Source organism: Dendropsophus ebraccatus, chromosome 3 (genome assembly GCF_027789765.1).
Source record: "Dendropsophus ebraccatus isolate aDenEbr1 chromosome 3, aDenEbr1.pat, whole genome shotgun sequence".
In the NCBI taxonomy this organism is placed as follows: Eukaryota; Metazoa; Chordata; class Amphibia; order Anura; family Hylidae; genus Dendropsophus; species Dendropsophus ebraccatus.
This window is the reverse complement of record NC_091456.1, coordinates 121,579,420-121,594,440: the sequence shown is the minus strand read 5'-3', so window position 1 is coordinate 121,594,440 and position 15,021 is coordinate 121,579,420. Positions and strand designations below refer to the sequence as shown.

Below are 15,021 nucleotides of genomic sequence, written 5' to 3'. Positions count from 1 at the left end.
TCTCTAGGTCTGGCTAAAAATAATAGGGCATTGTCTGCGAACAATGCCATTTTGGTTACAGTTTTCCCCACAGCTATACCCTGATATAGGGAGGAGCCCTAAAGAAACTGCGCCAACTGCTCTAGCACCAGATTGAACAACAGGGGCGATAAAGGGCATCCCTGACGTATTCCCCTGCACAAGGGGATACTAGAGGACAGTTGGAAAGGCAGGGCAATGCGGGCTTTGGAATTGGTGTACAGACCTCCCAGGAATGTCCTAAAAGACCCTATGATGCCCACTTTGTCAAGCACCATCCCGAGCCAGTCCCATCTTACGTCATCAAATGCTTTTTCTGCGTCGAAGGTCAGAAGTATCAGAGACTCTTCTGGCCCGGGATGGTGCTTCACCCAATCTAATATGCTCAGAACCTTACGGATATTGTACACGGCAGACCTTCCCTTAATAAATCCTACCTGCGCCGGATTGATGAGATCAGGAAGTAAAACACTAAGCCTATCTGCAAGTATTTTAGATAGTATTTTAAGATCCGCATTAATTAAGGAAATCGGCCTGTAGGAAGAGGGCAGCATTGGGTTTGAGTAGTAGTAGTAGTAATGGGCCATCAAGAGTGAGACAATCTCCTCTAGCAGTGCCTTGAAGTATTCTCCCGTGAACCCATCTGGTCCCGGTGCCTTGTTATTAGTCATACCCTTATTGGCCCGTTTATCTTCCTCCTCAGTAAAATCCGCGTTAAGGGCATCCCTTTGCTCTGAAGGGAGAGAAGGCATAGAAATGGAGTCAAGAAATGATCTACTGTCATCCCCTTTCCCCAGGAGGTTCCTTGTACAGATCTGTATAATATGCTTCCAAAGGCTTTAATATGCTTGCAGCGTCAGTATGTACCTGCCCCCTATGATCAGTCAGTGTGGCTATGAATTGTGGGGAAAACTGGCTTTGGCTAGTCTTCAATCAGTCGAAACACAAGACGTGCACCGATACTAGCCTTGGGTGTAGTGTGTCAGAAGGTGGGAAACGCCTTCTTTCCTTTAACCATAGAACTCCAATCAATAAAGTGCTGACACATGCGTTGCGATTTTTTCTTTTTATATTCAATGCTTCAACATGTTACGATGAACAGTTCATTCTTAGTAATAATCACACCCAAGTACACAAGATACTTAACGGGACCCGTTGTTGCTTCCAGCAAGGTCGCGTCCATGTATCCTTCAGTAAGCAGAGACCTCCATGATGGTCAGGAGGCCAGGTGGTGGCGTGATGTCTATTTTCACCATTGGGTCCATAAATGTTGTATACACTATAGTCAATGTCTTCCACCCGTATAGTCAGGGCCGTCTTACCCGTTGGGCAGGGTAGGCGGCTGCCCGGGGGCCCTTGCGTCCTAGGGGGCCCCTGCCCTCTGGGACACACCTGTATTTTTTGCTTTATAAGACGCACTTATAAAACTAAGTGCGTCCTATAAAGCGAAGACGGCTCCCAAGCAGTGCTGAGCACCGCAAGGAAGCCGTCCTGCCCGCCCCCTGTATTGCCGCTCACTATGCATATGCATAGTGAGCGGCCCTGAGCCACCCCCTCCGCCCGCCCCTTCTATCGCTTCTCAGCTGACAGCCGATCAGAAGCCCAGGAAAGTGCAATTAGCAGCACTTTCCTGGGCTTCTGATCGGCTCAGCTAAGTGGCGATAGAAGGGGCCGGCAGTCCAGGAACTCACCCGTCCGGCGGCCCCAGCAGCTCCTCTCCCGGCAGCGCGCTCCCGTCATCCTCCGGCACAGGCAGAGGGGTACAGAGACGCTGCCTGTGTCCTGGATGTGTCGTGCAGCCGGACACTTCCGGCACAGGCAGTCTCTCTGTACCCCGCTGCCTGTGCCCGGAGGATGACGGGAGTGCGCGCTGCCGGGAGAGGAGCTGCTGGGGCCGCCGGACGGGTGAGTAACTGGTTTGTTGTTTTGGGGGTCACTGGCTACTATGGGGGCACTGGCTACTATTGGGGGCACTGGCTACTATGGGGGGCACTGGCTACTATGGGGAGCACTGGCTACTATGGGGGCACTGGCTACTATGGGGAGCACTGGCTACTATGGGGGCACTGGCTACTATGGGGGCACTGGCTACTATGGGGGGCACTGGCTGCTATGGGGGGCACTGGCTACTATGGGGAGCACTGGCTACTATAGGGGTACTGGCTACTATGGGGGACACTGGCTACTATGGGGGAGCACTGGCTACTATGGGGGCACTGGCTACTATAGGGGTGCTGGCTACTATGGGGGGCACTGGCTACTATGGGGGGCACTGGCTACTATAGGGGTACTGGCTACTATGGGGGGCACTGGCTACTATAGGGGTACTGGCTACTATGGGGGGCACTGGCTACTATGGGGGTACTGGCTACTATGGGGGGCACTGGCTACTATGGGGGGCACTGGCTACTATGAGGGGCACTGGCTACTATGGGGGGCACTGGCTACTATAGGGGTACTGGCTACTATGGGGGGCACTGGCTACTATGGGGGTACTGGCTACTATGGGGGGCACTGGCTACTATGGGGGGCACTGGCTACTATAGGGGTACTGGCTACTATGGGGGCACTGGCTACTATGGGGGGCACTGGCTACTATAGGGTTACTGGCTACTATGGGGGGCACTGGCTACTATGGGGGGCACTGGCTACTATGGGGGGCACTGGCTACTATAGGGGGCACTGGCTACTATAGGGGTACTGGCTACTATGGGGGGCACTGGCTACTATGGGGGGCACTGGCCCAATTCGCACCTCTGCCCAGGGGCCCATAATGCTGTTAAGACGGCCCTGCGTATAGTTGTTTGTATCCATCTACCCTCCGCATCATGGTCATGGGAAATTACTGCGCAGCTAAAATTCTTGCTGAATAAGGTGAGTACGCCTGCCTTACCGCCAGTAGCTGGTGAACCATACACCTCGCCCACCCATAGCTTTTTCATGCGTACAATGTCTTCCTCTGCAAGCTGTTTCAGGTGCCGCAACACTTGTATCCGTTTGACCTAAGCCCCTTCACGTTCCACGACACCACCTTCATGAAGAGAACCGGGAAAACCTAGATATGAGAGGTAAATGGTAAGAGGTTGAGGGGGCAACAAGGGTAGGGAAGGAGGGGGAAGAAGAATGGAAAAGGTAGAAAGAGAGAAGAAAGAAGAAGAGAGAAAAAGGAGAAAAGAAGGGAAAAAAAAGGGTGGGAGAGAGGAGAAAAGATAACAAAGAAAGAAGAACCCCTACTCGAAAGGAGGTAAGGGTTGCATCAGGCGAGAAAGTGCCCAGTAAAGAGGTCTCGCAATAGAGAGAGAGATGGAAACTCTCGGCACATTGGTTTCTGACTTCCTTTTTTCTGACATGATAAACCCCACCCACCCCCCAACCCCATTAGCAGAACAAGAAGGAACCCAGGTAAATTAAAGGGTCCAAGGGCGCCCAAACACGCCACACGCTAAATCGTGGGCAATAACAGACTTACATGAAGACACAGACAAAATATAGGAGTGGTTTTTCACAAACATAAGATAGACTAAAGTAGGGGGGTAAACATAAAGTAGAAGAACACTTTCTCTCACAAAAGAGTCAAGAGACAATTTGGATCCAACACTCAGAAGTATGTTTGAAGAGACCCCTGAATTGTACTACTTGATTTCTCTTACTGTAAGGTTACATAGTAACAACAACCCAGAACTAACGAGAAGAGTGGTAAACATCAACAGCTGCTTATGGTGCTGCAACTACCATCCCCTTCTCGAACGTTATCTACACAAGGAACTGGTTGGAGCCAATGTGTAGCTAATGTCTCTTGGGCCCTGGTGCAAGAGGTCAACTTGGGGCCCCCCCTTTCTCGACCAAGCAATGCTATTGGTATCTCAAGACCGATATTACCAATAATACCAGTATATAGGAAATATTATCACCATACATATTACCGCCATACTGTTACCAACCAAATCCTGTATACTGAGACCAATATTGCCAATAATACCAGTACACAAGGGGCAAATATTATTATCACCACCATATTGTTATCCAGTATACTAAATCCATTAAAGCACTGTACCAGATTACAAGTAACAAATATTACCAAAGCATACTGACTAATGCCACCACATACTGACTAATGCCACCGCATACTTACTAACACCACCGCTGCTATTAAATAATCCACTGTACACAGCTCACTATCACCGCATCCAGTCATATAGAGGTAGCCCCTGCTCTACACAGGCTCTGTACACCATATACATTACAGTGCAGTTATAACCAGTGACTCCCAGGGGACGTCTTCTCTGATCGGAGTTCTTCCCTTTTCATCTTCTTCTGTCCTGGGCCGTTATGAGAACTTCTCCGAGCCAAGAATCCACAGAATCTGCCAGACAAACATATTAGGCTTCTCACTCTGTCACCATTCTCATCTCTCTACAAACTGCACATCTGTATTGGCCCCTTTACACGCTCAATTAGTGGGTAGCCCTGACACTATGTGATCCCACTATAGTACATGCATTCCTCTGTGTGGTCCACTACAGTACATGCCCTATTGTATATGCCCCCCCTTCCGTGTAGTTCCCCTCATAGATGTTAGCCCCCTTTTGTTGTCCCCCATGTTAGCCCCCTTATGTTGGCCCCCTTTTGCTGCCCCTCCCCCATGTTTGCCCCCTTTTCCTGCCCCTCCCCCATGTTAGCCCCCTTATGTGGTCCCCCATGTTAGCCCCCTTTTGCTTTCCCCCATGTCAGCCCTCTTTTGCTGTCCCCCATGACTGCCTTATGCAGTCCGGTCCCCGGCTGACATGCGGCTCCCCGACTCTGTCCCGTCTTCGGCAGCACACACTGAGCTCTGTGTGCGCTGGTGATGTTACTTCCGGCACAGCGGGCAATGTTATCGACGCTCTCTGTGCCTGGAAGTACCATCGGGACAGGGACAGAACCGGGAAGCCGCACGGCAGCCGGGGGCCATCCACTTGTGACCGCAAGCAAAACACTGCTTGCGGTCACAAGAGGGAGTTGAAGGGAGGCAGTGTAGTGGCAAGGGGGGCCTCACGGGCCCCCCTTGGTAGCGGCCCGGTCGCGGCGGCGACCGCTGCGACCGGGGTTGCTACGCCACTGATACTACCCACACCTTGTACAGGATATAAAGGGAGAGCAACAACCCCCTCAGACAATGCTCCAAACATATCTACGAACTTCCACATTTAACTGGAATATCCAACATGGTTGGTTACAATGCCCGGAGAGTCCCTGCTACCGTGTCTTGTGTCGCTTCCAGCTGCACAACTCGGCGGTCAGTGGATTTCACTCTTGCTGCCGTGGCGGTGAGGTCCGCCTGCAGTTTAGCCAGGATAGCCTGTATGGCCGTTTCCACCGCCTGCTGGATATCAGACATTAGTTTTAGGGACATTTTCGCTGCCAGCCGAGAGTAATCAAAATGGATGACCTTGGATTGTCCACAAGCAAACATATCCTGCTGGGTAGGTGTCTCCTCCACGAGTGTGGCTCGTGGCGGGCTCAGGCTAAGGGTCAGGAAGGCGCTGGCTGCTTCTAAGGACTTATTTTTTGCTACATTTTACAGTTTTTCACAAATTATCACTAATGATAATGACCAATATTCATCACTAATGTCAGGTACAATATGTAATGGAAAAAACAAAAACAAACGATCTTTGAATTATTTTATTATTTATTTTTATAATCAGATATTAGCACAGACAGATCAGATTTGAAAGATGTGACTTGAGTCACTTCCTTGGTCACTAAGGGGTTAAAAATAATATTTACTGAGATTCCATATATGAAGGATATAGGCAACAAATTATACAATAAAAGTGCAGTCCTATGTTTTTGTTTTTGACTACTAAGACCAGTAGTGTTGGACTGGGAGTGACCACAGTATGGGTACTATTACACGGAATGATAATCGCCCAGCCGATTTATCGTTCTGCGTAATAAACACAACGATCAGCCGATGATCGTTGTCATCAACTGATCGTTGATATGGGTTCTGACCTATAATTGTCGGCCACCGACTGCGCACTGCTACTTGTAATAGCGGCTAATGATTTGCAAAAGAAATCTGCTAGATCTGCTCTTCTCCTCGGGTCCCGCAGGATGCAGCTTCAGAGCGGCCTGTATTAGCTGACAGGCCACTCAGCCAATCAGTGTCCGGGACTGCCGCGGCCAGTGATTGGCTGAGTGGCCTGTTAGCTAATACAGGCCGCTGTGAAGCTGCAGCGCGCAGGACCCAGGGAGAAGAGGAGCAGGAGGAGCCCTGGAACTGGGATAGGTAATGTATACCAGTTTAGCAAGGGCTGCAAGGACATTGCTAACGATGTCCCTGCAGCCCTTGTTAAATGATTATCGGGCCGTGTAATAGGCCCTGTAATTGTGTGCCAATCTAGCAGATCCACATTCGTTTACATTTATCATCAGGCCCCTATCGGCCCGTCTAATAGTACCCTAATCCTTTTCTTTTTTTCTTGAAATCCTTTTGTGCAGTGTCACATTTGATAGGGATCTGTGCAGCCCAGCTTTCACCCCCCACCACTCTTTCCACCTACGTGGATGGTTTGCCCTAAACGGCGGCCACCAAAACTGCCTACTCTGAGATAAGTGCAGAGGAGGTGAGAGGGGTCAGACAGACCAAGTCACTACCAGACTGGCCCATGCAAGCAAAATCACAAGACAGGATAAAAAACAGATAAGCAGGTCAGACAAAAGCAAGATCAAACACAGGCTACAAATCAGGATGTCAGGAAGGCTACATACTAAACAGAAATCCATACTAGTGGGATTTAGAGATCAACTATGGGCACCTGTGGCCAGAAGGTGTCCTAATACAGAGAGGCTAAGGATAGGTATAGAAATACGCTGGAACTGATTGGCCCGATGCTCCTGCCGCCTGATTGGTTGGCCACTCAACGTTGCTGCTCGCCCATCTCCCTGACAATCTTAGAAAGTGTCTCCCAGGCTCAGGGAAACAACTGGAAAGGAGCGGACAGTCTTGCATTTTCAGGTTTATATTTTGGAGCCGTTTACAAAACTATTCTTTAGTTTCTGATACAGCATAACCTGCCTCATTTAAAGGGGAACTCCAGGTAGAGGGGGGAAAAAATTAAACTTCTTTGTCTTTGTTCTGTATTGTGTGGCTGTACTTCCTGGTTGAGCAGTTCTACATGGTACTACAGGTTCCAGAATGCAATGCTTTTCCTCAGCTGTTCATCACAGTCCTCCACTCTGCCCATTCCCCGCCCCAAAGCTGTTGCAGAACATCTAGATTGTGTTCACACATTGCAGTTTCATTGTGTTAATTATTTGCAGTACTTTATCATTTCATTTTAGTTCCACCCCAACAGCACACTGTATTCTCTACCTGTAACACCACACAGCACGCTGTATTCTCTACCTGTAACACCACACAGCACACTGTATTCTCTACCTGTAACACCACACAGCACACTGTATTCTCTACCTGTAACACCACACAGCACGCTGTATTCTGTACCTGTAACACCACACAGCACGCTGTATTCTCTACCTGTAATACCACACAGCGCGCTGTATTCTCTACCTGTAACACCACGCTGTATTCTCTACCTGTAACACCACACAGCACGCTGTATTCTCTACCTGTAACACCACACAGCACACTGTATTCTCTACCTGTAACACCACAAAGCACGCTGTATTCTCTACCTGTAACACCACACAACATGCTGTATTCTCTACCTGTAACACCACACAGCACGCTGTATTCTCTACCTGTAACACCACACAGCATGCTGTATTCTCTACCTGTAACACCACACAGCACGCTGTATTCTCTACCTGTAACACCACACAGCACGCTGTATTCTCTACCTGTAACACCACACAGCACATTGTATTCTCTAACTGTAACACCACACAGCACACTGTTACTACCTGTGACAACACACAGCGCGATGTATTCTCTACCTGTAACACCACACAGCACACTGTATTCTCTACCTGTAATGCTGATATTGAAATAAAGTAAAGAACTTTTTAAATTTAATTTTTTTTTTTCTTTTCATCTTCACGTACATATTATGATCAAGCATCTTTTAGCTATGAAGTTGAGCCCACAATAAGTACTTATATATATTATCTTACCTGTGATATACTTTGTGTGCCTCATTTTTTTTCTCCAGGTGGGATTGGCAGTGCCGGCTCTGATCCTCTGTGCTGTTTAGCATCATGTAATTGTGGTACTGCATCATTTTTGTGATTATGCTGCTGTACTGCAATGAATCTCTAACATGTGTGAACACAGCCCTAATTTCACTGCAGGGTTTTGCAATGTACATCCCTGCTGCGATTTTGTCTGCAGCCCTCCCCATTAACCCCCTAGCCGCCGGACATTATACATTACCGGGTCCCCGTTCCTGCTTGCTTCGGGGCTCCCGGTGTCTTCACGGCCCGCCCGGCCAATCAGTGCGCTTCGGCCCTGATTGCCCCCGGCCGCACGATCGCCCCCCGCAGCCCCCGGCCGCGATCGTGCGGCCGGGGGGTGTGGGGGGCGATCATGCGGCTGGGGGCGATCGGGGCTGCGGGGAGCTATTGTACGGCCGGGGGGTGCGGGGGGCGATCATGCGGCCGGGGGGGTGCGGGGGGCGATCGGGGCTGCAGGGGGGGGGGGGGCGGGCAGGATATACATTACCAGGTCCCCCGCTTCTGCTTGCTTTGGCGGCTCCCGACACGTTCCGCCCGGCCAATCAGTGCGCTGCCCCGCCGCAGCGCACTGATTAGCCGGGCGGGCCGTGAAGACACCGGGAGCCCCGAAGCAAGCAGGAACGGGGACCCGGTAATGTATAATGTCTGGCGGCTAGGGGGTTAATGGGGAGGGCTGCAGACAAAATCGCAGCAGGGATATACATCCCTGCTGCGAGTTTCTCTGCTAATGAAAGTATAGGGCTGGGATCTTCAGCGAGTCTCGCTGCAAAAACGCAGCAAGGAGACTCGCTGCAGATCCGGCAAGTGGGTTTGTACCCTAAAAAAGAGAGAAAAATCAGACTGCAAAAGCACAGGGGGAACCCAACTTTAGTGTTAAAGAGTTAAGTTTTTCATCTCCACACCACATTGTTCTACAAATGTGCCAATTACTAGTGTATATGTTCACTACTTCCCGTTGTTACATTCTTTGATATTTATTGCATATGAATTGCACATTTATTGCACATGAAAAGAAAAAAGTGAGTATGTGCAAATAACACAAATGCACACTCACCTGGTCAGGTCGTACATATTATGTTTGTAGGTGTATAAGGAGGGCTGTTGCCTTCCACCTTCCAATTTCCCTGGCTGTGGGGTTGGGACCAAAATCCAGATAACCTTGCTGTATAGGTTTTAACCATAGAAACTTACAATGGTGTTGTTTTAAGAATAGGGCTTCAGTCTGATTAGCAGGTGGGAAGTAATGTCATGAGGACACTTGGGAACAGGGAAATCTTTCCGGTTCAATTATTGGAGTTTTTATATAAATACTAGTGTGTAATGTACCCAATCATGCCTGATGAAGAGGGTGGTTAACCCTTGAAATGCGTAGCACTACAATAAAGAATACATCTGGTTTGCCATAATGCCAGAAATCTCTGACTCTTAATTGAAGTGGAGTGACTGTGCCTAAGCTCAGAGGCTTAAGCGCCAAGGTATCCTCAAGGTATCCTCCTATTACATTTGCATGTAGCTTGTCACATTTGAAAAATGCATCTCTTCCCTTAAAGGGGTTGTCCGGCGATAAAAAATTATTCACAGAATAACACACATTACAAAGTTATACAACTTTGTAATGTATGTTATGTCTGTGAATGGCCCCCTTCCCCGTGTTTCCCCCCACCCACGCTAGACCCGGAAGTGTGGTGCATTATACTCACCGCATGTCGTGTCGTCCACGGTCTCCGATCGTCAGCAGTGACGTCTTCTTCGTGAGTCCGGCGGATCTTCCCGAGTGCTGGCCGCCCTCTGCAGCGTCATCCGAAGCTCAGCCGCGATTGGCTGAGCATAACTGTGCTCAGCCAATCGCGGCTGAGCGGCTGATGACGCGGCCACGTCATCAGCTGCTCAGCCGCGATTGGCTGAGCACGGTTATGCTCAGCCAATCGCGGCTGAGCTTCGGATGACGCTGCAGAGGGCGGCCAGCACTCGGGAAGATCCGCTGGCCTCCCGAAGAAGACGTCACTGCTGAGGATCGGAGACCGTGGTCGGCACGTGACAGGTAATGTATAGCGCACCACACTTCCGGGTACACGGGTGGGGGTGGTGGGACACGGGGAAGGGGGCCATTCACAGACATAACATACATTACAAAGTTGTATAACTTTGTAATGTGTGTTATTCTGTGAATAATTTTTTTCGCCGGATAACCCCTTTAAGGCAATTTTAGGCTCTGTCCATAAGTGGTTATAAGGTCCATAAGTTTATTAACATTTTTTCAATTTTTTTTTTCAAATTCTGTACATTTCTTCAGACTGCAGCCAAAATTACCTCTTAGTCTGACTCCATGGCCCTGTAAAATGCAGTCGTCATGCTTAGGAAACAGTTGATTTAAGAAGGAAGAAATTCCAAGGAGAAGATGTTCCTTAGATAATAGCCAAAATGGTCTATTAATGAGCGATTCTTCACAAAACATCACTATGAGGCTTTAGATGAATCACTACATTAGCAACCATTTAGTACATGGTATTCTCTCTCAAGCCTTAATTCAGGTTGACTCAATGTTGGTGGAGGATGAGTCACATTTTACTTGTAAATATCCCATCATCTATTGATGCGCAATAGTTGATTGCAAAACAGGGTGTAATGTAATAATAATGCCATTGACTATACCAATTAAAACCCTACTACTAATCTGAATAATATTAATATGATTGATTTATAATAGAAGGGCCGGTGTAGAATGCATTGGAAAGGAAATCAAGGGTCAAGGGATGTTATGTTGTCAAATTTTGGCTGTGCAGTCTTCAGAACCATGCTTCTTCTTGCAAGGCAAGTTGCCTATCACTGATGCTGGGTGCTTCTCTTGCATCTATGGTTTCACTAGGGAGCAGTTTCAAAGCCCCCCTTTGAAACTGCTCCCTAGTGAAACCATAGATGCAAGAGAAGGAGGATGCAGGTGGGGTATTAGTGGGCAAATGATGAAGATGAATAATAACAGTGGAATAGATCGTTTTAGTTGTTTGTCTTTCAACATTTTGAAAGACAAACGACTCCTGCAGTAGTGATCTGCTGCCGTCGCTCCATGGAATCGGAGCGGCAGCAGACTGCCGCTATCTTCTATGGGCTGCCCAGACAATCTAGCGATCACCCAGGCAGCCCCCCCCCCTGCACTTACCCGCTTGCCCCGTGTAATAGAGGCTTTAGGGTTGTCGGCAAAGATCCATTGTGTAAACTGTTTATGTCTAATTATTGTGGAGTGACCTTATTTTAAAGTAGGTCTCTTGAAAGCCGACAATATGTACCTTTTTACAGTGTAAGTGGTGTAGGTTTTGGGGGCACTTCCTTGGTGAAGTCAACCTCCTTGAAGGAAGCTACCCAATGCTCCGCCATAAGTTCTGGGGAGCCATTCAAGACATCCATGGGTTGCGAGAGAGACCAGGGGTCCTTATGCACCTGGATCAGTAGTAGTAAAAGAAGAGAGATTCGAGTGGAATGAAGGTAGAGAAAACAAGCACAATGAGCAGTAGGATAATAACTGCTGTGTATAGTAAAGACATCATTAGAATAGAGAACAGTAAACCTAGGGTTAAAAGAGAAGTCCGGCAAAAATTTTTATTAAAGTATTGTATTGCTCTCCAAAAGTGGTACAAATCACCAATATGTACTTATTACGGGAAATGCTTATAAAGTGCTTTTTTCCCTGCACTTACTACTGCATCAAGGCTTCACTTCCTGGATAAAATCTTGATGTCACGACCCAACTCCCAGAGCTGTGCGGGCTGTGGCTGCTGGGGAGGATGATGGCAGAGGGATGCTCAGTGTCCATCCAGTGCCCTGTGTCCCTCAGTGTCCCCCTGCCATCATCCTCTCCAGCAGCCACAGCCCGCACAGCTCTGGGAGTCGGGTCGAGACATCACCATTTTATCCAGGAAGTGAAGCCTTGATGCAGTAGTAAGTGCAGGGGACAAGGGTAAGACACTTCTGGTATAGGTTCTATCTAGAGAAAATAACAATTAAAAACAAAACAGGCAATATTGGGGGGGATGTAGACTAAGAAAAGATAATAGCACTTATGCCATATCCAATATTAACCTTATCAAATACTTGTTCAATCAGTAATCTCTGGAATACCAGGGTGGTTTTCTAAGAGGGTCTGATATTTGGGACCCTAGTAATTAGTATGGATTACATAGATCAATGCATTACATATGTAGTGCATTGTTTCCTATGATCCCATTCCATAATAAAAGTTTTAATCACCCCCCTTTTCCTATTTTTTATATAAAAAAAATAATAAACATACTTGCTATCTCTTAATGTGGAATCGCCCAAACTATTAAATTATCACATTTCTGATCTTGCATGGTAAACGGCATAAGTGCTCAATTGCCAATTTTTGGTCACATGACATCCAGAAAAATGTGATTAAAGTGATGTGAAATGCAAGCAGAATACCAATTAAAAGTACAGATAATGGTGCACAAAATGACGCCTTTAAATAGCCCCATAGACCAAAAAGTAAAAGCATTAAAAGGATGAAAATAGAGCAGTTTTAGGGTGCGTTCACACGTGCAGGATCCGCAGCAGATTTTATGGTGCAGATCTGCAGCAGATTTTATGGCACATATGTCAATGTAACTAAATAACTGAACACCGCATCAAATGCGCACCGTCAAATCTGCTGCGGATCCTGTTCCCAGGTCGCATGCTCCTGACATCTCTGTTCATTCAGGCACCATAGGAGCAGCGCACTTGTGTTTAGTTGCATTTTTTTTTAAAGTTATCAAATTTGGTTTGCAGTTTTTCACTATAGATTAAGATATTATATATATATATATATATATATATATATATATATATAATCAATTTCTAAAACACATGATACAGTTATAATCTTTGAATAAAGACCTACTGACCTTACTGCCAGGGAGAATGACAATAATTAAAGATCACATACATATAGACACATAGGAATAAAAATAAGTCAAAGAAAGTAAGTAAGCAACTTAGGTATCAGTAGAGGACAGGATAAAGTCAACTCTCAATCATGAAAGACAAAACAAGTAAATATATGTGGTTTGGTGCTAAGAAATAAACATCATAGTTTTAAGTGTTAGCACAGTTAGAGTAATTGACGTTATTACACAATATTATATTTCAGTGTATGCAATATTTCAGTGTAATAAAAACATTCAACCATAATAAGACACATTTGCCTCCCTCTGCCACAGGTCTCCAACCTTTCTACCTCACAAGCCACTTTTAGATATGACAGATGGTTTTCAGCCATGTGGGGTATTAATAGAGAAAATGTCTATTAAAGGTATTACAGTGTCACATGGCTCTTAGCCTAGTATTCAATTCCAGAGATATGGTTTTAGCCCCATTATCAAATTTCAAGTAATATTAAAACCTAGCACCAATAGTATACAGTAGTAATCACTGGTACCATCAACTAGGAGCCACATGCAGACCTTATTGTAGTTTGCATGCATGGGGTCATGGTTAGAAACTCTGGCACATCATGACCTTGTTGTGCCACCCCACCTTTTGTCTCTAAACTGTTTTCTGGCTACATGTCAAAGTTTCAGCATTACAAGTGTTTTCTATAACATGTGCAGTATTGAATTTTGTTAGATTACCATAAGGGTTCACAAATAAATACATTTACATGGCATTACAATTACCTACATAAACTTTCTTTACATTGAGCCCTGAAAGTACCCTTCTATGGCACAGATGTTTTTTCTTCCAACTGGGGTGGGAACAGGCCCAAGTTATTAGCCAGCAGTTAGTAGTCACTCACTCCTTGACTTCATAAAGCATCAGTTAGGCCCTACTTCATGTGTTTTGCCTTGGTGTCTCTGCTGCTCAAAACGATGGACCCAGTAGTAATTTGCAGGGAAGTGATAGCTTGTAGCCGCATAGACTCCATCAAATAGAGATTGATTAAAAAGACAGTGACCATTAAAATACATTTTTTTATTTTTCTTCTTAAGGTGTCCCAGAGTTTATTAAAAGGCCCACTGATGAAATTGGTGTTTCTGGGGGTGTGGCTTCCTTTGTGTGCCAAGCTACTGGAGATCCAAAGCCCAGAGTCACATGGAACAAACGAGGCAAAAAAGTAAATTCCCAGAGATTTGAGGTAAGTTTGTTGTCGTATCAGACATGAAGTTTATGCGTTAAGTAGTAAAAAATTACGCTGTGAATTAACTATTTATTCTTATGTATTAAATACTTTAAATAACAGACATCCAATGTTATCTTATGTTGTCCGATGTCTCGTACATAGCCTAAACCATTATTTATAAACACATTTTAAAGTGTACATGTAAGGCAAAACTGCAACTTGCAAAACTATAACTCCCAGCATGCCCCAACAGCCCTGATGCTCTCCAGCCCTGACAGACCTGATGCTTTTCAGCAGCTGCAAAACTCCCATCATGCCATAACAGCCCTGGGGCTTCTTAACAGTTACAAAGCTACAACTGCTAATATGTCCTGAGCCTCTACAGCTAATACAAAACTAAAACTCCCAGCATGCCCATGCTGGGAGTTGTAGTTTTGCAGCGCCTGAAGATCCCAATGTAAGGGAATCACTGATCTACAACTCTGATCTGCAATCTGATCTGAAACTGGATCTACTTCCAAGCAGTCAAAAATTAGATACTTTCTGCAACATTGACCCCATGTACGACATCCACTAGTTTTGTACTCATGTATGACATCCACTAGTTTTGACAACTGAAGCGAACTTTAAGCAGAGCCCATGCCTGTGGTCCTGTATGGACCTTGCAGCATTTTGTTGCATATGTTGCAAACATTTCAAGCGCAAAATAT

General features: G+C 46.4%; 1 protein-coding gene across 1 annotated transcript in view; it reads left to right on the top strand.

The window, feature by feature from the left end:
- LOC138786539 (receptor-type tyrosine-protein phosphatase S-like) overlaps positions 1-15,021 on the top strand; it is a 338,771-nt gene that overhangs the window by 86,144 nt on the left and 237,606 nt on the right. The window contains exon 3 of the mRNA XM_069963521.1: positions 14,181-14,326. Coding sequence (XP_069819622.1) covers positions 14,181-14,326 — 146 coding nt within the window. The remainder of the gene's footprint in view (positions 1-14,180; positions 14,327-15,021) is intronic.